The sequence below is a fragment of the Acromyrmex echinatior genome, chromosome 6 (genome assembly GCF_024713525.1).
Source record: "Acromyrmex echinatior isolate Ae372 chromosome 6, ASM2471352v2, whole genome shotgun sequence".
NCBI classification, from domain to species: Eukaryota; Metazoa; Arthropoda; class Insecta; order Hymenoptera; family Formicidae; genus Acromyrmex; species Acromyrmex echinatior.
The window spans coordinates 10311729-10336702 of NC_141857.1; the positions used below are offsets into that span (position 1 = coordinate 10311729).

A 24974-nucleotide genomic window follows, 5' to 3' on the forward strand; every position below is an offset into this window, starting at 1 on the left:
TAGAAATAATCCTATATACAAGTATATATTATAGAAATTATTTATGTCTTAGTACTTACGTTATTTTATTTTAGTACTTTATCACGTAAATTAAGAATTACTTCTCAAAGTGACTTTTCCAAGCTTAGCACAAAATTAGTGTAGTTATCATTGCAATCATAAAAAAACTGCAATGTCATTATTAAGTCGTTTTTATCAACGATAAAATTTACAATAAAATTAATTTAATTTAATATAAATTTATTTATTTTATTTCTCATCCTCCTTTTATACAAATATATTTGTATAAAATTTTCCTTTTCAATTAGTTATTCAGTCAGTCAAATGATTCATAAAATAAGGACCATCGAAAGATTCTTGACTGTAAAAATTTAAACTTTGGGTGGCGTTTTTATCAGTGTTTTAAATATTTCGCTAATATTTTACTTAATTTTATTCCTTTTTTCAGTCTGGAATTATTACTTAACATAGACCTGCGGTCTATGTTATACGATACTTGTTGTTCTGCTACATTTGCTTTGAAAGATTTAGCAATCATTCATTTCACGTTAAAAAGTTATTAAAAATGAAATAAGGAATTCAACTCTGATGATGCTGACCTTGATATATATTGTCAAGGTCATAATCCTGAGTAACCATTAAAGGATTTTGTCAGTCGCTCGTTGATTATTAAGAAGTTATTAAAATTAAAATGAACAATTCACCTCCGATGATCTTGACTCTCCCATTATGAAGATAATCACACTGAATAACCTTTGGAAAGTTATAACAGTCGCCCATCACACGTTACAAAGTTATTAAAAATAAAATAGGGAATTCAACTCCGATAATATTGACCTTGACATATATTGTCAAGATTATGACCCTGAATGAACATTGAAGAGTTTTAGTAGTCGCTTGTTGATCATTGAGAAGTTATTAAAATGGATAATTCATCTCCGATGACTTTGACCTTCACACACCTTATGAAGGTTATCACACCGAATAATAACTTTTGGAAGATTATAGCAGTAAAGCTACAAATTCATGCAACAAGAAAATCGCCGCGATTGAAAGTCACGTAATCATTCACTGTTTGCTAGCGAGTAATCGCTGTTCGCAGAAATTTTTTAACGAAATTTTTAACGAATGTTTGTGAATATTTGATATCAAATTACAAATCTACATAAACCACGCAAAAATCGTCTATATGCAAAATGGAAATAACAAATGTAATTAAAGAAGAAAAATTGTATATATTCAATTTAATTAGAACAACGTATTTGTTCACATTATATTAGGTGTTGGAATTAATTCGTAGCGTTTTTTAATGAAAGAATGTTATTTATTTCACATGAGCATTAAAAAATACATTAATGAAAGTACTTCCCATCACTTGTAAAACGCTACGAATTAATTCCAACACCTAATATAAAATTACGAATTATAACCTATAAAATGTTACGTTAAATCTATAAAATACAAACATGGTCAACTAAAATATAATTCCAAATTGCAGCTGCTTTCCTTCTTCGTGCATTTATTTGATAGAAATATACTAACATATATAATTTAATAACTTGCATTTGTTGGTTATACCAACAAATAAGCCAACAACAGTTTATAACTGAATCGTCCTCCATTTAAAATAACTTTAAAAAATGTTCGCAATAAGTTTATCACAGTTTTTTAAGATTAATTTGGGGAATTTTGGGGGGATTATTACATTTCAGATTAATTGCGTTAATGTCGACAACCATATCGACACGTAATTATTAGGTGTTGGAATTAATTCGTAGCGTTTTACAAGTGATGGGAAGTACTTTCATTAATGTATTTTTTAATGCTCATGTGAAATAAATAACATTCTTTCATTAAAAACGCTACGAATTAATTCCAACACCTAATATTATTTCTGAAATTAATTCATTCGTTTGAATAATATATATATTAGTTCAACATCTTAATACTTAGACCGTAGTGGCGCTTCGGATGGTAATGTTATTTAAAAAATGTTATTTCCAATTAATAATTTATTCAATATTTATTAAATATATAACATTTTTAAGAACACTTTAAAGCTTATAACGAAATATAACAAGTACTTTATTATTGACTTCTGTTACACGGCATGCTTAATCGGGTTTAAGGCTCCTGACTACTCAGACTCAGTCAAGAACTCTGCGTTGACGGTGGCGACACAGAATCAGACGACGGTCTGGCAAAATGGTAGCCACATACTTAAGCACGTGCCCATGTCCGTGTGTTCGCCTGCAGCGTGCTGAGAGTGAACGAGACAGCAAGCTCCTTCTCATACTAATTATTTGTTTCAAGCGACCGAAAATGTTTTCTCGGCAATCACGGCCGCTCAGCGACCTTAGGCATCAATAAGGAGCGGGGGGCATTCTAAATAACATATAAGTTTTAATAAATTGTAGTAATAGTGTACTCCTCCCATTAATCCAGAATAATATAAATCATGTTAAATTAAAACGCAACAGTTTACGAAATATTTAATTGTTTACGATTTTTCATGCGCGTTATATAGTATACCTCTTCTTCTTAAACTCGAGTAGCAAAAATAGTTCAGTTTCATCTTCGGTGGAAAGTCTTTTAGTCTGTAAATATTTAACACTTTTTTCAAAAGTTTATTGTAAGAGAATATCTTATGTTCTGCTGTGAAAATCACTAAATGGGCTTCAAATTTATTCTTATAAGGTATTCCATTTGTGATGTGGATGAAGCTAAACATTTCTCTATTTTCTCTGCTGTACTGATATTTTCAATGAGTATTCCTTTAAGATGAAATACGATTATTCCTTTATTCCTGAGTCGCTACACTATTTCCTCCAATAATATTCCATGATTACGTTGAGTTCCTTTCATTACTTTTATCATATAAATCAAATTTTTTACCATATCTACAATAACAGTAATGAAGAGTAAATTAGTATCCATACATCGAAAATCAATGAGGTATTTAAGTTTAACATTTTATCCATGCCAGTGATTTTTTTCGGTACTTCAACTTGATTATCATGACTAGAATTTGCATTGTACAGTGTACTATCATCACTGTTATAAGCATATTCATCGTCATGATTATTTCTTTGTGAATTCTCAACATTATTGTCTTCTATATCAGATTTGCTCATGTTAGAACCAATATTACTATGGCTAAGAGACGAAGATAAAACGTCAGCTCTCTGATCACTGATGGATCAACTAGAAACTGAGAATACTTCTAGTATTGATTTCTACAATAGCATTATTTACTGACAAAACAGAAGTACTGCCCTATACTATACATATATAATGAAAACACATCAAATAGAATGAAGAATATAAATAAGAATGAAGAATATAAGTATAAATAAATGAAAAATAATACAGTAAAAAAATTTTACAATGTTTGAATGAAAATTAAATAACGTTCACTCGAGAACAAAATTCTTACGAAACTTACTTCTTTTAATCGATGAAGGTGAAGCGGAGTTCGCTTTATTCTTATCCGAAATTCACTACTTTGAAGAAGAAGGTGGTGTCGAATGAGCTCTTGGTTTTCGACTATAAATGCATTCCTTCGAAGATGTAACTGAAGAAAATTTTTTTCTAGCTTCACGTCGAGATGTATTCTGCTTTGTAGGTGAAATAATATCTACTGTACCTTTTCGACTGATTTTTTCCTCCACTGAAGGTGAAGCAAAAGAAGTTTTAACTGATTCATGAGATATTTCTGTGGAGATCTGTTTAAGAAACTTGTCCAATTTCATGCTTGTATTGCATTTCTGAAGAGATAGCTCTGGAAAATATGTAATATTACAGTAGTATATAATATGCATATCATAAATGTAATGCAATACATTCATTAAAAACTTACTTTGCTTCAATCTCGATGCAGAGGCAAGCTCTATTTTATCTGCTTGTTTCTTAACTATCCCAGAGATATTTTCAAATAACTTGTGTTTCTTTATTGCATTCGGGTTGGATATTTTCTTCAACGGCTCTTCTACTCTTTTCTTAGCTACCGAAGATTGCTTCATATTACATTCTTGATTTTTGGTCATGGAGCACATTCGATTCCTTAATTCACTATCTGCACTGTCAGGAAATGAAATGACAGGAGGTGCCTTAGATGTTTTTTGTAATGGACGATCATCTTCCTCACTGTCCATTTGAAAAATTCATTTAATACGGTGTTCTTTTGACGATATGAGGGACTCTTCTTTGTTTGATTCCAAATCTGATTGGACTTCAGATTTATGAAGTCCAAATTGAGCATCTCTGCATGTATACGGAGTGAATACTTAGTTTAGTACTCAATAAAATGTTTTAAAAAGCAACTCATGGTATGGAACACAAACATCAGAATTATACATACTATATTCATGAAGAATTCGTAAAAAACTACATTTTGTAAAACCTGCATCGGGCTCTGTGATATTAAAACTTTCTGACAATAACTTTCTTGCAACGTCGCTTTTCAGATGATAAGGCCACCAACATTTCTTGTCTGGCAAAAATCATGATTTCAATACAATTGCTGCTTGTGGTGTCTTACCTGTACGATCAGGTATAAATTTCACCACAGCATACAATCTGAAAATAGAAATTACAAAAAAAAGTTTTAAAAAAATCTAATTTTAAAATATTATCAAAAAGAACAAAGAAGGAAAAGAAAAAAAAACAAGAAAAGAGAGATGCTCCTAAATCTTTGCAAAGGACATTTTAGATACCAACAAATGAAAAAAACATGTAATATGTACAACCTATTGTACCTTTTAAGACGTATGAAGCAATCTGAGAGCAATACGTTCATTTCTAAATGGAAGAACTGTATATTTTCCATAAATTGTCTCTAAACTGGAACATTTCGATAATTCCAGCTATCTAATTTCCAGATGCCCACTTTGCTAGATTTAATTGGATTCTCGAAGAAGTGAAGATTATCACAAATATCAGCAATCAAACAATTCTATTTCGGATTTGAAAATTTTCTTCACCTCAACAACACTCTCATTTGAGTAAAAGAATGAGTCTTTCAAATTAATGGAGAGAGTGAAATTTTTGTTGAACAATGTCTTATACTCATTTGTGGATGAATTGCCTGAAGGCAATTATGACATGAGTGGAAGTTGAAATTCATACAAAATTCATTTCAGCCAGTCGTCAAGCAAGCTGCTGGAGAACTTTTGCACCAGATCGAACCAAGCGTTTAATCACTGCTAGATAATTTTCAAATGAAAATCCAGAAAAATTTTCTATAACATATCGACGAACATCATCACATAAATGCAGAAGGCTATGAATATTATATGATACAAAACCAGATCCAAAACCGTTGGATGCGCACAGTGTTCAACAAAAGCTGCAAAAAGTTTTTCTGCAAAATCAGCATAAGCTTCTTCACAAGTTGTTCACAAGAAACTATTTTTGCAGCCACATGCAACAGGAGAAAAAGATCATATAACTCCTGTGAAAGCACTTGTTTAAGAACTACTCCTGTATATAATAGGAACAATTGGTGTTCAGTCGCTTTTCATTGAGCAACACAGTGTAAAAAACAAGGTTTATGAGCAAACGAGCACTCTTTTGGGATAAAAATACAAAACTCTTCCAAGAGACAAGAAATTTGGTTTGTATCTAATGCTCTCAATTTTGCTTCTGATTTAGTATTTAGTAAAGGATAACTAAGAAATCTTTTCGTCATAACGAGTGCATAGAATACAAAGGAAATTGCGTAATAAATTTGATAGACAATTCAGTAAGTGAAGATATACCAGTATGATGGCTTTCGTCTGTTTTGAAGATTAAAAGATTCATCTGTTCTGGCAGTTGATCATAACATACCACTTTTGCACCATCATGCTCTGCTTCTTGTATGCACCTTTCCATTATATCCTGAGATGACACTTAATACACTTAAATATGCACAAGCTGATGCATTACAAATAAACCAATTAACAAAAATTCTGAATACTTGATCATTGTAATTAATACCATCATTCTGAAGTGTTATAAGTTCATCAATAAGATATGAATCCAGTGGTTTTGGCTTGCCTGATCCACAGAAAAGGCCGATCACAAATGGCCTTTGGTCATATAGTCTTATGTATTTACTCAGTACGGGCTAAACATTCACAGAACTGCTTTTGGAAACTGGCAAGCCATCAATATTTATATCTATACCTAACTGTAAAAAGTTTTTTATCCCACTCTCCATATGTTTCACGAGTCCCTGCTTAATATTAACATAAATGTAACTATCGTTGTTCAAAGATTTCATATTCACAGAAACTGGTATTTGTACTACACACCGTGGGTCTAAAAACAAGTTTGGATGATTTGGTTTAAGTGCAATTAGCAGCATTTTCAGTTGAGTCAAATTAACATAACATGAAGAACAATATCATCTTCGAAGTCGTACAACTAATGACTCAATATTTGATTCTTTATTTGATTCTGATGAACTACTATTAATATAATCATTGAAAATGATTCAGTTATTCTTGTTGGATGTAATACTACATTTCTTGGGAGCATGTGCAAAACAGAATTGCCTTCAGCATCAATCGGTTTAGATAAAATCCATAGAATAATTATCGTTAACTGAAGAGATTGTAGGTACATCACTCAAGGAAGCACTATGAGAAGAATTTGTGTTTGACGAGCAAATAATGGCACTAGCCATTATTTGATGTTCCTTCTCCCAAAAAGAAATCATCATCTGATATGTTTTGTACTGAATCTATTGACATTTTTATCATTTTTTGGTATTTGACGTTTACTGATAACTTTTATTCACGTTTTCGAAATTTTGACAATATTCGTGATAAAATATCTGGCATTTATATTCAAATAAATGCTATCAATTTCCTCCCTCATATGGAATACATGGAAACACTTGTAAAAATTAATTTTTACTAATTATTGTAACAATAGTAATCATCATAATTGCTCTTCTAAATAACTGATTATACTAACCTCTATAAACGATTGACTCACAACTACTAATACTGTAATATTCGGAAAAAGATAATTCCTAGCTATAATTTCAGCATGTTTATTCTGTAACTCATTATATAGTGTTGATATCATAACTTTGTCGTTGCGCAGCTTTTTTATCCTTACTAAAAGATGGGCAACTATAACATTTATATATCCACACAATGAGTTAGGGTATATTTATATAAACTTGCATAGTCATAAACGTATACATAAAGAAAATTATCCAATCATATTTCTATTATAAGGATAATACGTACGTAAAATAGTATAGATAATTTTTTATTTATTAGATAATTTTTTTTATGCATATGTCTATGCGGCTATGCAAGTTTGTGTAAATATAAACTTGCAGAATAGACTGGATAAGAAAAGATACTAGATTTACCTGGCATAATCTGCAGTTCACTACAAAAATATTAAACATTCACGACACTATTTACAGCAATGAAACAACCGGCATCTGACATGCGACATATAGAGGTCGATATGTATATTTTGTCTTCTTACATCATGAGAGTGTCAAACGTCGAATGTGAGGTTGCTATTTGTCAATTTTGATCATATAGCCTGTTTTAGCGAATAGCAAGCTTACGCCATGTAAAAGTGTTATGATATCACAGCACAGATCAGTCACATTGTCACAATGCCACATAGCCATGCTACAGCTCAGTGGAGATAAAGAGAGCGGTGTTACGGCCGGATTCGCAGACATTTCATTGGCAAGCGTCATTAAAAAAATAGAAGAAGAAGGAGAAGAGGATAAAGAAGGCGAGAGCACAGACTTTTGCAGAACACATAATGCATATGTATAAGAAATTTCATTAGCCCATTTTTTTATATATGTGTTAATAAACTAATCAAATTCTTTATATATAGTATACATTGTGTTATGCAAAAGTCTGTGCTACGGCCTTAACAGAAGCCATGTACATGTATACGCCCGGCCGAAAACAGGCTCACAACTCCCTTCCCTTCTCTCATCTTTTTTACCACTCTCTTCCTTGTCCTATTCTTAATATTTTTCTGATGATTGATCTGTTTTTAGAACAATTCGGACCTCGTACTTTTTGTTTATTTTGATATAAGTATTTGAACAAAATGTTTCGAAAAAATTCGCATCAAACACAAATGACGACAACGAAATAATATACTTGCAACGTTTGTTCAACGTTTGGATCCTACTTGTTGAATTTAGAATTTTTCAGAATGTTAGTTAATTGTTCAGAATCAAACAGTAAACAAGTATAATATAATATAAAACGAACATTCAATGAACATTAGCATGCTGGAAAACAATTTGTTATATAAATTAAATCAATTTGGAGACGTCAACATTCGGAAAATGTATTCCTCTAGCAAAGAACAAATTGTGGCGGAGACAAGCATATTCCAAATCACATCCTTCGTTTCACGATGAGAATTTGAAATGTTGCATTAACATACTGCTGGACAATGGTTATCCTCTAAAATTTTTTTTTAATATCATTAACAGAAGATTGAAACATCTCTTTGCAAAACAAGAAATGGAGGAAAAACATCAACTTTTCATTAATGTAGAAGAAAATTAATGTATAATAATAACAGAGAGTTTAGAGTATTTTTTTACATAAAAGGCATATCTGATTACGTTACATTCGTTTTTAAAAAAAATCATCGACCATAATAGGTTTTCGGCCTCTACATAAAATCATTCGAACACATAGAGACAAAAATAATAGGGAAGAAAATAGTCATGTGATCTATAAAATCAACTGTAAAGATTGTAACGCGTCGTACGTAGGCCAAACGCGAAGAGAAAATTAAAAACTAGGATAAAAGAACACAAGAACAATTTGAGATTAGAAACACATCGAAACACTCAGTGATTTCAAAACATATTTTAAATTATAATCAAAATTTTGATTGGGATAATACTAAGATTTTAGATTTTGAACATAATCAACAGAAGAGGCTTATTCTTGAAATGATCTCTATTGAGGAACAAAAAAATGGAGTTAATTGTATGAAAGACATTGGATGATTTCTATCTTAATGTTCTCAACGATTTGTCCAATAGACGAATTGACACAGTTTGAATAATTTTGTGAACTCTCTATTACGTTTATTTATATACTATTGAAATTATTCGCTTGTGTGTGAGATGTCAACGACAAGAGACCAAAAATTTGAAATGAAGTTGTAAGTCTTTTCTTATTTCTCTATATTTTACTTATAATTAATTCTTTCCACTGATAATTTACTATTTAGACTTGTTAACTACTTCATCTTGACATACCATGATTCTCACTGAACAATGAGAAATCAATTTTATTTTATTGCTTGACGACAAAAATTGAGAATTGAAGATATTTAACTAGATCTCACAAAGTTGATATGCAATATAAAGATCTTTCGTTTCGTTTTGGTTTCTTAGTACATTAAGCTTGACTATATGTATCAAATCATATATACGATTTAGATGTTATAAAGATTTTGAAAAAGATTCTGTGAAGTCGAAACGTTAATCACTTGTATTTCACTTGTAAGAGAAAAAATATATAGTATTAAGCACGTTGTCATCCTGATATTATTATTCATAATTATTGTCGTTTTTTAATATTTTATTTATTGCTAAGCAAGAAAACGAACCATTTTTAACTTGTTAAACATATTCTTAGTTAAAAAAAAAATATATAGAGTTGACGATCCGTTTATCCAAAAAATATCCGAGAAATAGAAGTATAATAAATCCGAGATAAAATGTCCGATTAAAGTGGATATTCAATTTCAAATCCCGGATCGGATTTCAAATCAGAATTTCGGATTTTAGATTCGAATCGCGGATTTCGGATCCGAATCCGGATTTAGAATCACCTGATACTTTCTCTATATCTATATCTCATCACAACGATCACTATAATCAGCTAGCAGATGCATATCGAGAGCGCGCGCGCGTGAGAGAGAGAGAGAGAGAGAGAGAGAACGAGCAAAGGGAGGAGGAAGGAGAAAAAAAGAGAGAAGATAAAAAAAGATTTAAAAAAGGGGAACGGATACGCACACAATTTTTTGTTCACATATACAAATAAAAAATTCGGCTCAAATCATTTTGGATCAAAATCAGAAGGATTTATGAGATAATGGACTCGAAGAATTGGATCCGGAATATTTAGATAAAATGAATTTGGATAAAATATTATATGTGGAGATCTGCATATAATATTTTATCCAAATTCATTCGAATACTCTGGATAATTACATTATCTATCTTATCCAGATCTACAATTTACAAATCCGGACGAAATCGTCAATCCTAATTAAAAAAATTATGAAAAAAAGAGATGAAAAAAAGAGAGAAAGGAGGGAAGGAGGTAGCGAAAAGTGAGGAGCGACAAAGCCGACCGAAAGATAAAAGCAGAAGTGAGAGAGCGGACGAAATAGTAAGAAATGGAGGGATTGAGTGAGTCAGTGATGGCGCGTACTGTGCACTGTGTAGCAGCCCAGGCCGACAGCCGAGCCCAGCTGTTCCTCGATCCCCTAACCTGCACCAGTTTATTTTAGCCATTTCAACCAATACTTACTCTCGTGTAACGATTCCGTGCGTTCTCAGAAGCCAACGCGGCGCAACCTCGTTGATAGCGAGGAACTTCTTCGTGTTTATTTCCTCTTATTGGCGTCTTGCGCGCCAATGATGAATCGTCTCGAAAAGAAAGAAATTTTATTCGCAATCCAGTCAAGGCTGAAGTCGTTCGTTACAACGGTCAGTTTCCGATGTCTAATCGTTTCACGTATCTGTGAATCGGAGCGAGACGCGAGACGCGAAACGCGGCCGGTCGATCATATAAGTCGATGTAAGTGTGTATGCGTCAAGTTCAATTGTCGAAATACCGGTGATGTTTCTCAATCGAAGTTGCCGATTTCCTTTATACACATTTCTCCTTTTTTTTTTCTCCTCTCAATTATGGAATCTTCCATCCAAAGCCATCGTTTTCCTTTAATTACGCTCTATCATGCGTTACTCACGCACGTCTTCAGTATAGCATCGTTATACCTATGCTATATGGCTTGTGATGTATTGTGTGTCTTCGACTTATCGTCAGTTAGAAGTGTGTAGATTCGTATTTTTAACTGTGTACTCAATGTAAACATAACAAATTGAAATTAATTTATCTCCGGCCAAAGTTTGGAAATATTTGTGATTTTTTTGCTTTTCATGAAAAATTAATCTCAATGAAAAAAAAATCGTAGAGAAATTTTCGACGACGTACTTTAAAGCAAAGATAGGACTTAAAATTTGCGTATAATTTAATATTCTTTTTCTACTTTTTATTTCTAAATAACATAAAATTGAAAATTGATATTCTTTGCAATATTTTTGTCTTTGAAGTATTGCAGTTTGATGAAATATCATCGGACAAAATTTAATGTAAAAGTATTTTAAAGTAGACTTTTTGTGCTTTAAAATGTTTTTCGATGAAAATTAATACAATGGTTTTTCGAAAAACCATTGAATTTTTTATTGTATAAAATTTCATTGTGTAAAAATTTTCTTCAAAAGTGAAAGTCTTGTCGATTGGAGAAAGTTTTTAAAAAATTGTATAAATCAAGCGCATTATAACAAATATTTTTCTTCCTTTATCTTTTTTCCGAAAATCTTTTGGTTTCGCAATTATAAAACATATGAGAAAAAAATAGTAAGTTTTTACACAATAAAATATTATAAAATAAAAACTTGGATATCTGCGAAAAGTCATCGTAAATTTTTTCAAAAAATATTTTAAAGCTTAGAAAGCCTATTTTAAAATACTTTTATATTAAATTTTGTTCGACGATGTTTTATCAAATTGTAGTGCTTCAAAGTAAAACAAAAATATTTAAAAAAATATCAATTTTCAATTTTATATAATTTAGAAACAAAATATTGTAGATAAAAAATTCAAACGCAGATTTAAAACCCCATATAATCCCTTTAAAATGCGCAGTAGAAACTTTTTCTATAATTTTTTTTACTGAGATATGTAACTTTTTGTGAAAATACGAAAAAATCACAAATGTTTTCAAACTTTTGCGCGGGGGTATACATAAAATTATAGATATATTCGTTTATATTTACATATTACACAGAATATTTGTTTAGAGTTAAGTTTGAATATTCCGAATTCACTTAACAATTATTTATCTAAATCTACTGCGATTTTGCATGAAAAATAGGAGTAAAATTTAGCAATATATATTTTTTTCTGACGATTCCTCTATTCTAGTTTCTTTTAAGGCAATGAATCGATAAAAAATAACATTTATATCTCGCGCAAAAAAACAAAGAATCGATTGAGTATGCATTTCCAGTTAAGAAGATTTTTTCCATCACCAAGAAAGGTGATTGATCGTATAAGATAAATGTTCCAATAACTAAATCAATTGAAAAATCAAAATTATTTATTAAGATATTTGTTAATAACAGCAAAGAATGGCTAACTTAAAAGAAGCTAAATATTTTGTATCAAGATAAATAATAAAACCATAATTTTGATTATAAATTATTGTGAAAAAAATTATTTACTTCAAATGTCGCAAAAACAGTTATATTTTCATTTTCTTATCTTAAATAAGATATAATGCCTACATTTTGAAATTGTTTTTAAATATTGTATATTGTGCCTACCTAAAGGTAGTGTTTCTTTTATGATTATATGAAATTGAAAATTAAAAAAATTATTTTATTAAAAATTTAGTTACTGATACAATCGATATAATCGGTATAATTATAACATATCGATGAAATTTTATTTAGGGAAAGATTAGTATCAGACAGCGGATCAGACTATCGAACAAAGATTGATTAAATACATGTGGCAGTTCTTATAATATTGGCAAGTTTTACATCTATACATAAGAACCGCGACTTCTACATATCAACATTAAATAGGTAAAATTGTTTATAAGTTGTTGTGCATTTTGTTGTAAAGTTGTGATTTACGTCTGCATGAAGTTAACTTCACTATGTCACAACATTAAACGTAAGTTAAATTTCGTTTTTAACAATGTAAATAGTATCTATTATTCTTTAAGTTATTGAATAAAAAAATCTTTATTATTTTATAACTGCTTCTTTCATATGTTGTTTTTTCGTTGCGCGTTATTGGGATGATATCGGACAACGAAATAACGAGATTTTTTTATGTGCCATAGCCTTAAGGGGATCCTAAGGTCATCTATATTACCGACTAAACCATATAATTTTTGTATAACAATTACTTTTTTTTCTTTTACTGATTCAAAAATCTTTTTCCAGAATGAAAGTATACGCATTAATATTCCAAACAACACAAAGTCTAAAATTATAACATAAGACATCTTTAAGTCGTTTTTTAGACGCAAAAAACTTATGATCTAATTTTACTTTTTTAAAGATACTTTTTGTTGTTTGAGATGTGTCTGTGAGACGGTTTATGTCTGTGAGATGATTTATGCCTAGAACGTCAAAAAATTTCAAAACTGAGATATTCTTTACCATTGTTTAATCCAATATGGCGCTCTAGAGCTATCACATCGTGATAACATTTGCTCCGCATAAAAGCTGTGCAATCTGTACTTATGAAATGGTAGTCCATAGATTAATAATTTGCACGAAGAAACAACAAGAAGTTTTTAGAATTGGACATCTAATTAAAACATTATTGTTATACGAAAATTTATGCGTAATGAGATATTAATGTAGTAGTATGATGTGACAATGACACGTAAAACGTTTATGTGTAAATGCTATTTACAATATGACTAATCGTTTTTAGGATCCCCTTAAAGTCAACGAAACTTGGCTTCGGACATACAGTTTTGTTTAGGGTGACCAGATCTAACTCATAAACTAGGACATTCATGATTGAAGTAGCGCAAAAGTAGGACACTAAGACTCAAAAGTAGGACAAAAAAAAGAGAACATTTTAAGTTAAATAATAATACAAAGTAAGTTGTACATTTGATCTCAAAAGTAGAAAAAAAGAATATATTTAAAAATCCTAAAAACGTAAAAACATGTACGTAGGATTAGCAAAAAACGGCTTTAATATAACGCTTTTTAGGCTTTCACGGCTGTTATTTTTAAAGATTTATAGATTTTTAAAGATAGAAAGGTTATCGCCATATTTTTATTTATGATTAATGTCAACGTTTCGTGAATCTTGCCGTTCACTTCGTCAGGGCGAAGAGCGCACTGATACTGAGCTGCTCCTCTGGGAGACTCCCTTTATGTAGACGCTGTAGAGAGGGATGAGGATATGTTGAGGAAGGGAAGAAGGTCTTCCTTGAATTGTCAAGAAAACAGTCTTCCATATTCTACTTGCATTATAACCTGAATCTCTGTTTAAATTGTCTGGATGTTTCTGTATTTCTGGGACCTCTCTGTACTTCTTCGAGAAATATGATATTGTTATAGCTACAGTAGCCGTTTTGTCAATAATTATATATATATATATATATATATATATATACATTATAATAAATTATAATATAATCTAATAATATCTAATAATTTCCAATTTTTTATCACAAATACATAGGGGAGATCGGGGCACTATGAGTCACAAAAATTCAAACTTTTAAAAGTACATCTAAATATAAAAATTTGTGTATCATTTTTTTTTTTAATAATTAAAGCATAATGCATATTTTAAATTTAATAAGTATATTTAATAAATATTTATTAGTTTTTAAGAAAAAAATAAAAATATATTTTTTAAGAAATAATCAATGGTGCCTCAAACTCAGGGTACCATAAGTCACAAAATAATAGGATTATGCAAGAAATAACGGTGATGAAAATTGAAAAGTATTTTCCATTAACTTACACATTCTTAGCATAGTCATTAATACAATAAAATATAATCACAACTAATAATTATTAAATAATACAATAGAAAATTATAAGAAAACAAATAAGAAATAACCATTGATATAAGATCAAAAAATTTATTACGATAAAATAAAATTATTTGCTTAGAAGTATAAACTGCGCCCTTTTAATACATATACTTTCTGTATTGTTCCGTTTTATCATGAATATTTAATGTAAGACTTGATTATGCTATCCCATTTAATTACACATTTAACAGAAAACGATAAAAAATAAACGTTAAATTATTACTTGTAACGTAGTAAGATGAGAAAAGATGCGCAAAAATTTGTATCTTATCTTCAAACATGTATCTTCTATTATAATATTAAAATATTTTTATGCGATTAAAAAGTTACTATTGCTCCACGAAAATCATTAATAATCGATGCTTTTCAATATAATGGAATTTAATCACTGCTACCTAGATAAAAAGTATGAGCAACAATGTAACAGTCGTATTGCATCAGCAATATTAAACATTCTAGATTACATTAAACAGTCGATGACCTATGGTATTCTGTGACTCATACAACTCCAGTTTCCCCTACTAATAATCTAGTGATTATGTTTCTATGTATATTATGTGCGATGAGCTTAATAATTTCCGATTCCCTCGTTTTCTCAAAATGAGTACTAAAAAGAGTACTTCTCGGACATGCTGAAAATCCGATAGGACATTCCCAGACGTTTTAAAAAAAGAGTACATGTTTGGAGGAAAAACCGGACGTCTGGTCACCCCTAGTTTTATTCCAAATGAATATGCGAAAGATACGAGACAAATTGAAAGAGAAGAATTCGCAATACATATAAATAAACATTATTTTTAAAAATATATTTTTGTCCGAGAGATATTACCCTCCAAATTTCATAACATGAAAAATATAATGACATTTTAAAATTAAAATACTTTTATTACTTTTATTTTTTTTAAATATGGTTAAGAGAGTGTTTTGGTAAAAAAATAAATTTTATATTATATATATTATATTTGATTTTTGCTGTCCAAAAAAATAAAATCTCGAATAAAGTTTAAATAGCCGATATCACCCTAATAATTTTTTTTAATTTATATGATAGCGTTGTTGATCACAGATAAAAGAAGATTTTATATGAATAGTAATTCCTTTTGTAATATTAATTAATAATCAATAATAATATAGAACTGATCTTTTTATTAATACAAAATCACTGGAACATATTTACCTTTGTATTGCCATTATTCCTCAGGCAATTTCGAATTTGAACAATCTTAATGGTTATTTGTGTCGAAGAGAAAATTGTTCGTTAAAGAAAACATGAAGAGCGAATACATAGATAAGGTATCAGTTAGTAGTGCACGTGTTTCAATCGCGTTATGCTACGAATTTACAAAACGCATGGTGTAAAACGTGCATGTGGACCGCGCGAACGAGCAACATACTACTATAAATGATAACGGCAAGACGTTGACACATCTCAGACAACACGGAATATTTATGATAAATAATAAGATAGGAAACAAGACCGTTTATTAAATAACATTACAATCCGAAGCGCCACTACGGTCTAAGTATTAAGATGTTGAATTAATATATATATTCAAACGAATGAATTAATTTCAGAAATAATAATTACGTGTCGATATGGTTGTCGACATTAACGCAATTAATCTGAAATGTAATAATCCCCCCAAAATTCCCCAAATTAATCTTAAAAAACTGTAATAAACTTATTGCGAAAAAATTGTCTCGGTAGTCTAAGGCTCAGGACGCTCGCACGGAATGCAAGAGATCCGGGTTCGACTCCCGGCCGAGGCAATATTTTTTCGCAATAAGTTTATTACAGTTTTTTAAGATTAATTTGGGGAATTTTGGGGGGATTATTACATTTCAGATTAATTGCGTTAATGTCGACAACCATATCGACACGTAATTATTATTTCTGAAATTAATTCATTCGTTTGAATAATATATATATTAGTTCAACATCTTAATACTTAGACCGTAGTGGCGCTTCGGATTGTAATGTTATTTATGATAAATATTTATTATTATTCATTTTTTGAAATGTTATATAAATATTTTATACATATTTGATATAAAGCTTTATTCGAAATATTTACTAAAAGATAGACTAAATATTTAATGTAATATTTATGAATATTAATGAATGTAATGTGTATGTAATATATGTATTAATTTAATGTAATATTTATGTAGTAATGTAATAATGTAAATATAAATAAATATTTCTGTTAAGTATTTTTTATTTGAATTATAATGTCTTATTAAGGATTTTCCTAGCATTTATTACAAGATTTGCAATAAATATTTCACAATAATAAATATTTATGATCTATGTAATCTAAAACCACAAAAATATGTACAAATATGTTTAAAATAAGTCTTATAAATATTTATAAATATTTTTGTAAATATTTTATAAATATTGTGTGTTGTCTGGAATATGATATATCACAGGGCTGATGGATTGAACGAAAAAACAGTAGTAATCAGAGTCTTTTGCATTACGTATATATCTTCATTTTAAAACACACAATGGTGAATCTTACGAGAAGAGTGCATGAGAAACACAACATGTTCGTTTCTGCCGAAGTCTTACAATTTCTGCGCGTAGTATCTTTGTATTGTATAATCATCAAGAAAGAAAACTTTTAAAATAAATATTTTCGTTCTCGAATACGCTCCAAGTTTCAGTTGAATATGCATTAGTCATATTGAAATCGAATGTTATCCATGGGTCAGTTTCTATTCATATTTTTTATTAACAAATAACGAATTATGAAAAATAATATCGAAATGATTCAAAATAATATTTATTATGTGTCTACGCGAGTGTCGCATACACACACATTCTGTGTAGAAATTACGAAAGAAGTGGAGGATGGATTCTACTATTGATTCAAACTACGTTTTTTTAACACAATATGAAAACGATTAATCCAGAGCTCAGGAAAATCAGCATATTTCGACCGATTTTTAGCTTGATTGATGGCTCTTATCTCATCATCCCAAGATATTAGATAGAGTATAGATTTCGCCGAGCCCTAAATTAATAACATAAACATTTTGATTATTGGATCCAAGATTAAGAATTAATAAACTGAAAAAAATGAACATTTTTTATTACGGAGTTTAGGAGTTGCATGCATTTTTGATATCCATTTTCAAAAAATGATTGTTATCACATGATTCATCATCATGTTCATGATCATGTTTTTGATGTGAGCCACGTGATCTTCGAACTATTGATTGTTATGTGGCGCCGCGCTATATCTCAGGAACGAAGAGAAGATACACTTCAAGTAATACATCCGCAATGGACGAATGAGACACAATCCACTTGATTAAAACACGCGACTAGTTACACTTGCGGAAATTCGCGCGACAGGTCGAAGAGTGAGGGCGGGAGAAGGGCGCATTGCATCAAAGATAGTCATGAGTCGCAGTGGCGACTGAAATGCCAGAGGGACATTTTGAAAATCTTTGGTTCAGCGCATGCGTGCATTCAACGTTTGACGATACATATACGATGGAGCCGCTGTCGTCTCCAAGTCGTTGTCGCTAGAAGAAACGGTTCGCACTGTGCGTGTTGCACCGAATCCGAGAGAAACTACGATCTCTGATCGTCGCGGATCAATGAATCAGTGCCAATCGATGAATAATCAGTGATAATCAATTCAATTCATTGATGTCGGTCCTTTTACGAAACAAACAGTCGTCCGTTTTCGTTTAAAGAGGATCGATTGCAATAGAAATCTTTCCAAAGAAGAGAGATAGAGAAAGAAAGGTATACCACCAGTTAGACAGTATCCAATCAATTTTTCAATACGCGCGTTTCATACAAACACCGAGATTGGAGGAAATGGACGATCCCTAAGCAAGTAAATGTTCTATGAAACTTAATTTGAGACGCGGCGAGAGATGCCTGTTGAAAATCACGACCAGCTGTCGAGCGGAGGCGAAAGAAGAGGTGGTAGTAGCGGAAGTGCTCCAATGGAACACAGGGAGCTCTCGAGAGGCGGCCGTGGTGAGCCGGATCTTCGTAATCGTGGAACGATGACTACGATGATTCCGCTTCCACGTACCGGTCAGTTTACGTCCGCTACGCAAAATCAAAAAATTGCCAAAACTGAGAAAAATCGACAGAGATTGATTATGAAGAATCACGGCACCGTCACAACAATTGTCGACCTCGTGAAGAAAGGAAGGATCGGCAGACAAGAGGAAGAGGCGTTACAAAATAATTGGCGAATGTCGACAGCTAACTGCTCGGCTATCGCGCGATACGCCGAGGAATTTGGTGATTCACATCAAGACGAAAAGGTGATTAATTAAAGCGAAGTGTCTCGACGAGAACATAAACCAGGTCGAAATATCAATTCTTAAACAATAAATGTATTGATGTATGGCACAGTCTATCTAAAAAGTTTCGACTGAATTCAGGAAAAATCAAGAAACAAAAATATATACAAATTTTATTAATGAAAACTTTTAATATAGTTCATACTTCAGTACACTCTACTCAGAACGTCTTTCAATTGTTGAAAACTTTTAAGCCCTAAATACAATGCTAGGCAACAGCGACAAGAACAGCGACAGGAACAGTATAAAAATAAGTGAATATAATTGTCACTTCCCGTTACACAATGTCGCGAAAGAAATAAAAGGCCAACCAATTTGATTATGTATAAACTGTATAGTATACTCTTCTATCTACTTAAAGATTCCCTAACAGCACAAAACTTGCAATATTGCTGCAACGTGTAATATTCCTACAATATTGCAATGATATTGCTGCAACTTTTGTACTGTGTTGGAGTTATAGCGTACATAAACAAAATAAAAACTCTGAACGTTGATTGGTAAGCTATACGGCGATAGACACAGAATTCCAACTTGAAAATTTATTACTATTGCCTTCTTCTATGTTCCTATGTTCTATTAACATATACATTTCCAAATGGGATTCCTCTGTTTCTGTCGCTATCGGCTTGCATTGTGTTTAGGGCTTCATAGTAATAATCTTTCGAAATAACTTTCAATGCGCTCACATTGAAGATTATTTCAAAATCAATTTGTCTAGATGTTCAAAATATCATCAAAAGACGTTCTTTTCCCTGGTGAAAAAATTTTGCTGAAACTTTACAGAAATTTTGCTAAAATTGACATTTTAGCGAACATATTGAAAATTTGCTGAAATTTTGATGAAAGTAAATTTTTCAATAAAAATACGGAAGAATCATCAAAATTAAACTGAAATTCCCCTTCGCAAGTCTATTTTGCTAAAATTTGCAAAAATTTGCTGAAATTTCTCTGAAATTTGTCTAAAATTTTTTTATAATTTTGATGAAATTTTTTTGAAATTTGATTGAAATTTCTCTGCAAATTTTTCCGAAGATTTTACCAAAAATTGTGTAATATTTCTCTAAAAATATATATTCTTTAACATTTCGCTAAAAATATTGTAAATTACGAATACGTGAAAAATATTTTTTCCACATTTAATTTTATATAAATAGTTTTAATATGATATGAGAATATAATATATACATGATATTAAGTATGTTCTCATTAGTACATTACAATTAAATTTAACATTAATTATTTTTTCAATACATGTTCATTTTTTTCATCTTTGATCAGATATGTTACAATTATAACATCATGGATCATCGAATGAGCAATTTCCGATTACAGAAGTCAAGCATGCTATGTTGGGATTCGGCTTAGAATGGATGACCGCTTAGGAACATCATGAAATTAATTATCGAATTCAGAAAGAATGTTTTTTTATCATAATTTTATCGTGTGTCTTCTGGAATACGCTAATTAATAATATTTTAGCAATAAAACTAGATTAATTAATTTTTGGGGAGGTTGATCACGGAGGTAAGAGAGACTGGGGATAATTGATAATTTTTTTTAGGAATTTTTTGCATGTAACTAGTAAAATATAAAACCATAAGCTCATTTTGCAATAGTCACATGCTTACATTAGAAAAAAATTATTGTTATAATTTAATAATATGATTAATTTTTTATTAGTATTAATAAAATATATAAAATCATGCACTTTGTAACAACTAACCTCATATGCGAGATCGGTTACAGTTACTGGGGTCACTTATTACATATTCAGATTTCAAAATATTATATATTTAATTAAATAAAATAAAAATAGTACATATATATAGGTATATATACTTTATTAATAATTTTAAAACAATATATATACAGTATAACAGAGCAACCGTACCAGGCCAATTTCTCGAAAAGTATTCATTTTCTTGAAAAATGTTTCAGACAAAAGTTTTTCGATTTCAAGGGGGACATAATATTGCATCATTGGTTAGCAGACACTTGTAAGCAGACACCTGTACGACACACCCCATCACAACTAGTCCCGGGATGTCATCACATGTTACAGCAATATTGCAGAGATTTTGCAGCGATATTGCTGCAAATTCTGTGCTGTATGGGATGTATACAGGATGTGCCCCAGAATGATCGTCAAATCTTTCGTGTGCTGGTAAAGCGGACTAAACTGAGTCGAAAAGTCCTCTACCATTTTACAATTTTAGCAATAGTTAACAGATATTAATTATTAAAGATTGCTGAATATTGATTTTCAATAATTTTTTACTCAAGTACTATCAGCTTTACAGAAGAACTATATAAGTGACAAAAATTGTTTATTTTTTCTCGTAGAATTATGAAAATTTTTCCAGAATTTTTTCCAGTATCACATTTTCTCATGTTGATAAAAATAATTGCAAATAGAAAAATACAGTACACTCACCAGCAGAAAGGTTGCGATACTTTTTTTTGATAGATTTTGAAACTCAGTCTTGCTTATAAAACAACCCAGCAAACGAGAATGGATTAAAATGATTTGAAATGGATTTAGATTTTCAGAAAAATTGATTCACGAATGTTAAAATGAATGCTTTTCAATCCTCAATGCATTTTTATTTATAGGAATTGCATGGAGCATATCTCTATGCCTTTCAATCTAAAAATAATATTAGCTTTTTCTGTGCAATTGTGAATACTGTTCAATTCAAAATTTTGAATAGGAAATACAGTTTTTCAATCCAATTGAATCTAATTGAATCCAATCGAATCTAATTAAATCTAAAAAAAAGTATTCGGTATTTAAAATACGTATTCGGATAGAAAAAAATTTCAATCCATTTTATTCTATTCTGGTTTGCTGGGAATTGAATGTAATATGGATAGACTTATAAGTAATCACGCGAGCAAGCCACATTCCAAACCCATAAAAAAAATTGTTGCAACCTTTCTGCTGCCGAGTATACTTACTAAAAAGTTGATAAAAATTCTGAAAAAATTCTCAGAAAAATTTCTCTGTAAAGTTGATAGTATTTAACTAAAAAATTATTGAGAACCAATATTCGGCGATTTTTAGTCATTAATATCTTGTTAACCATTGCGAAAATTGTAAAATGATAGAGAACTTTTTGACTTAGTTCTATTAGCACATGAAATATTTGGTGATCATTCTGAGACACTCTGTAATTTCCGACGCTCCTGAGCCAGAGCGTTACGTGGGAAGGCCGCTAGAGCGGTAATAAGGGGACAGTAGATGTCGCCAGGTGTCGCCTACAAAAATCAGCCCAAAATGTGCATTTAGTGTCGAGCACTGTTTTAACAGTTCGATCAAATAAATCTTAACAAAATTTTTAATTTAACACTAAATTGTAATATCGTTTAACAAAGAGTCCCTGTTACTGTTGTTTTTTTTTTAAATATTTTATAAAATATTTATTAATATTTATATTCAATTGGATATTGCTTTGTTAGTATTAAAAAATCTCAAATATTACGATTAGTCGGATTTGTTACTATCTATACATATTCTGTTTGCGAAATTTTTTTATTTCTGTGTTCCTGTATACAATGAATATTTGTATCATAAAATTGCGTTTTTTTTTCTTAAATAGTGAAAATCTAAAATCGATATTCTCAAAGATATTTATCATAGTGGTTTATAAAGATATTCTGGAGTAATCTGAAGAAATAATACTGTATGTATTCGTATAAGATAATTTTAGATGAGCAAAGTAAATTTAGCAAAATCTCGGGTAATCTCAAAAAATGATGTAATTTTAAATACTCTAAAGTAATCTTGGATAATATATATGAAATAATATTTGATAATCTGGAATAATTTGAGGTACTATTAAGTAATCTTAAGTAATCCGAGGTAATTTAAAGATAATCAAAGATAATTTTTGTACACTATGATCGCTCGTGATACTCGTCAACTCCTACGTTAATTTTATTTTTCTGAAATTCTACTAAAAAAATGTTTCAGAACAAAGAATAATTTCACTCAAATTTCATTGAAGTTTCAGCGAAATTTTATTTGAACTTTTTATTTCGGAAGTCAAAGCCATTTACGACCAACTTCGAAAGAAAATAACCAACTTTGTCTTGATTTTGGATTTTGTCGCCTTTTCTTTGGTCGGTTTTGCTTCATTTAAGATTAATTAAGTATGAATTTTGAAACAAAATCTGTTTCAAAATACGAACCTAAGATTGGTCAATACTAGATTTGAAATTTAAGACAAAATTTGACAACAGTCCGCTATCCCTTTACAAAAATTTTTACAAGAGTAAAATATAACGAAACTTACACGGCTAATAAGTTTTTGGACATACTACTTCTAGCGTCATAAAAAAATTCGGTACAAAGTTTAATATTGGTATTAAAAGATTCCGTAGTCGGAAAAAGGGTATTATTTATATGAAAAAAATCAGTCTCGAAGCTTTTTAGACAGACCGCGCGCGCGCGTGTGGTGTGTGTGTGTGGTGTGTACACTGATATAAAATATTAAAAACTATTAACTTTTTGATAATCGTATCTTAATTCTTATATACAATAATGAGATGAATCAATTGATGAAAAGAAAACACATAATTGCTTTAAAAAATATATGTATGTAAAATGGATAATTTTTTAAATAAGCAACTATGTGTTTTTTCCACCAATTCATCTCCTTATCCTGTTCATAAAAGTAATAAGGTTATCGAAATCGGTTGTCGAAATGATTATCAAAATATTAATATTGTAATTTACGAGTTATTTAACATTTTATGTCAATATGTGCCATAATAAAGTATTAAATATCTCGTAAACTATTGATTTTTTGATATCTCTATCTCAATACTTTTATATGCAGAATAATTAGAAGAATCATATTATTTAAAAAAAATTACATAATTCCATTTAAAAAAATGGAGATGACCTTCATATCTTTTTGACATTTCCATATAGAAAAAAAAATGACCAAAATATGTTCTCCTTGAAACCGTTTCACTTTTATTTGAAACATTTTTTTTATCATCAAAAAAAGCGAGATATTTCAGATAGTTGATTTAAGTGGACTACCCTGTATACACGCGCGCGCGCACACAGAGGATGTCCCATAATAAACTTTTGTCCTTAAAATGACATATTCCTGACATAATTCTAAGACAATTTTTCCTTTGTCAAAATTCTATGCGTAGCTTAGTTTTTGAATTATAAACCAAAATAGTGAATGAATTATAGATCGCGTACGTCTGATGCGGGCGCTCAGTTCCGATCAGCTGTTTGTTACGTGTGACACGATGATATGTGCACGTATACGTATTTCATCTCCCTCCTCCTCCCCATCTCTCTCTTTCTTTCTTTCTTTCTCTCTCTTCTAGTAAAGACGTTTTCATATCGCAGGCGAGTCGGAAAAAGGCAGAATAATTTCGTGACCGTGAATTCCGAGATTCTCATAAATCCACCAAATAATAATAAGTTTTTGTTTTTACATCAATTGTATCACAATCGAATAATTAATCGGTAATATAGGGTGGGCCATCTATTGGTACGTTTTTGAATTTCGTCGTATGGCAACACCGAACGAGCTACAGACCCGAAATTTTGACAGTTTATTAGTCATACCGTCCGCGGCACGAAACAACATGTTTTCTCTTGAAGAGCGTTTTGAAATTTTAAAAACTTATTTTCAAAGTCAGTGCTGTGTCGCCGAAACTGTACGAATTTTGAAAAGAAATATGGGTCGTGAGCACCCACCGAAGGAGCTATACGCAAATTGGTG

The 24974-nt window shown here is 30.5% G+C and overlaps 2 protein-coding genes and 1 pseudogene across 12 annotated transcripts in view; 1 reads left to right on the plus strand and 2 right to left on the minus strand.

Annotated features, from left to right (window-relative positions):
• Nucleotides 1-1994: 1994 nt before the first annotated feature.
• The window catches only part of LOC105148581 (uncharacterized), a 53025-nt gene continuing 30045 nt past the window's right edge, over nucleotides 1995-24974 (minus strand). Inside the window, exons 1-7 of one of the 10 annotated variants that reach the window (XR_015545433.1) lie at nucleotides 10545-10815; nucleotides 4361-4578; nucleotides 3860-4263; nucleotides 3647-3781; nucleotides 3446-3591; nucleotides 2533-2900; nucleotides 1995-2385 (exon numbers count right to left, since the gene is read on the minus strand). Coding sequence is in view for 7 of the 10 variants with exons in the window: in XM_087407119.1 (XP_087263245.1) it covers nucleotides 2338-2385; nucleotides 3446-3591; nucleotides 3647-3781; nucleotides 3860-4154 (624 nt within the window). In the remaining 3 variants the exon portion in view is untranslated. Of the gene's footprint in view, nucleotides 2901-3445; nucleotides 3592-3646; nucleotides 3782-3859; nucleotides 4579-4757; nucleotides 5151-5759; nucleotides 5880-10544; nucleotides 10816-24974 lie in introns of those variants that run through there. The other 9 variants (XR_015545435.1, XR_015545434.1, XM_087407119.1 and 6 more) reach the window with 9 other exon arrangements.
• Nucleotides 5122-10549, minus strand: LOC147909397 (uncharacterized; annotated as a pseudogene).
• LOC147909398 (uncharacterized) overlaps nucleotides 10684-24974 on the plus strand; it is a 33901-nt gene continuing 19610 nt past the window's right edge. For both annotated transcript variants that reach the window (XM_087407126.1, XM_087407127.1), the window contains exons 1-2: nucleotides 10684-10814; nucleotides 17993-19179. In XM_087407126.1, the coding sequence (XP_087263252.1) occupies nucleotides 18778-19179 (402 nt within the window). In that variant the 5' untranslated portion in view covers nucleotides 10684-10814; nucleotides 17993-18777. The remainder of the gene's footprint in view (nucleotides 10815-17992; nucleotides 19180-24974) is intronic.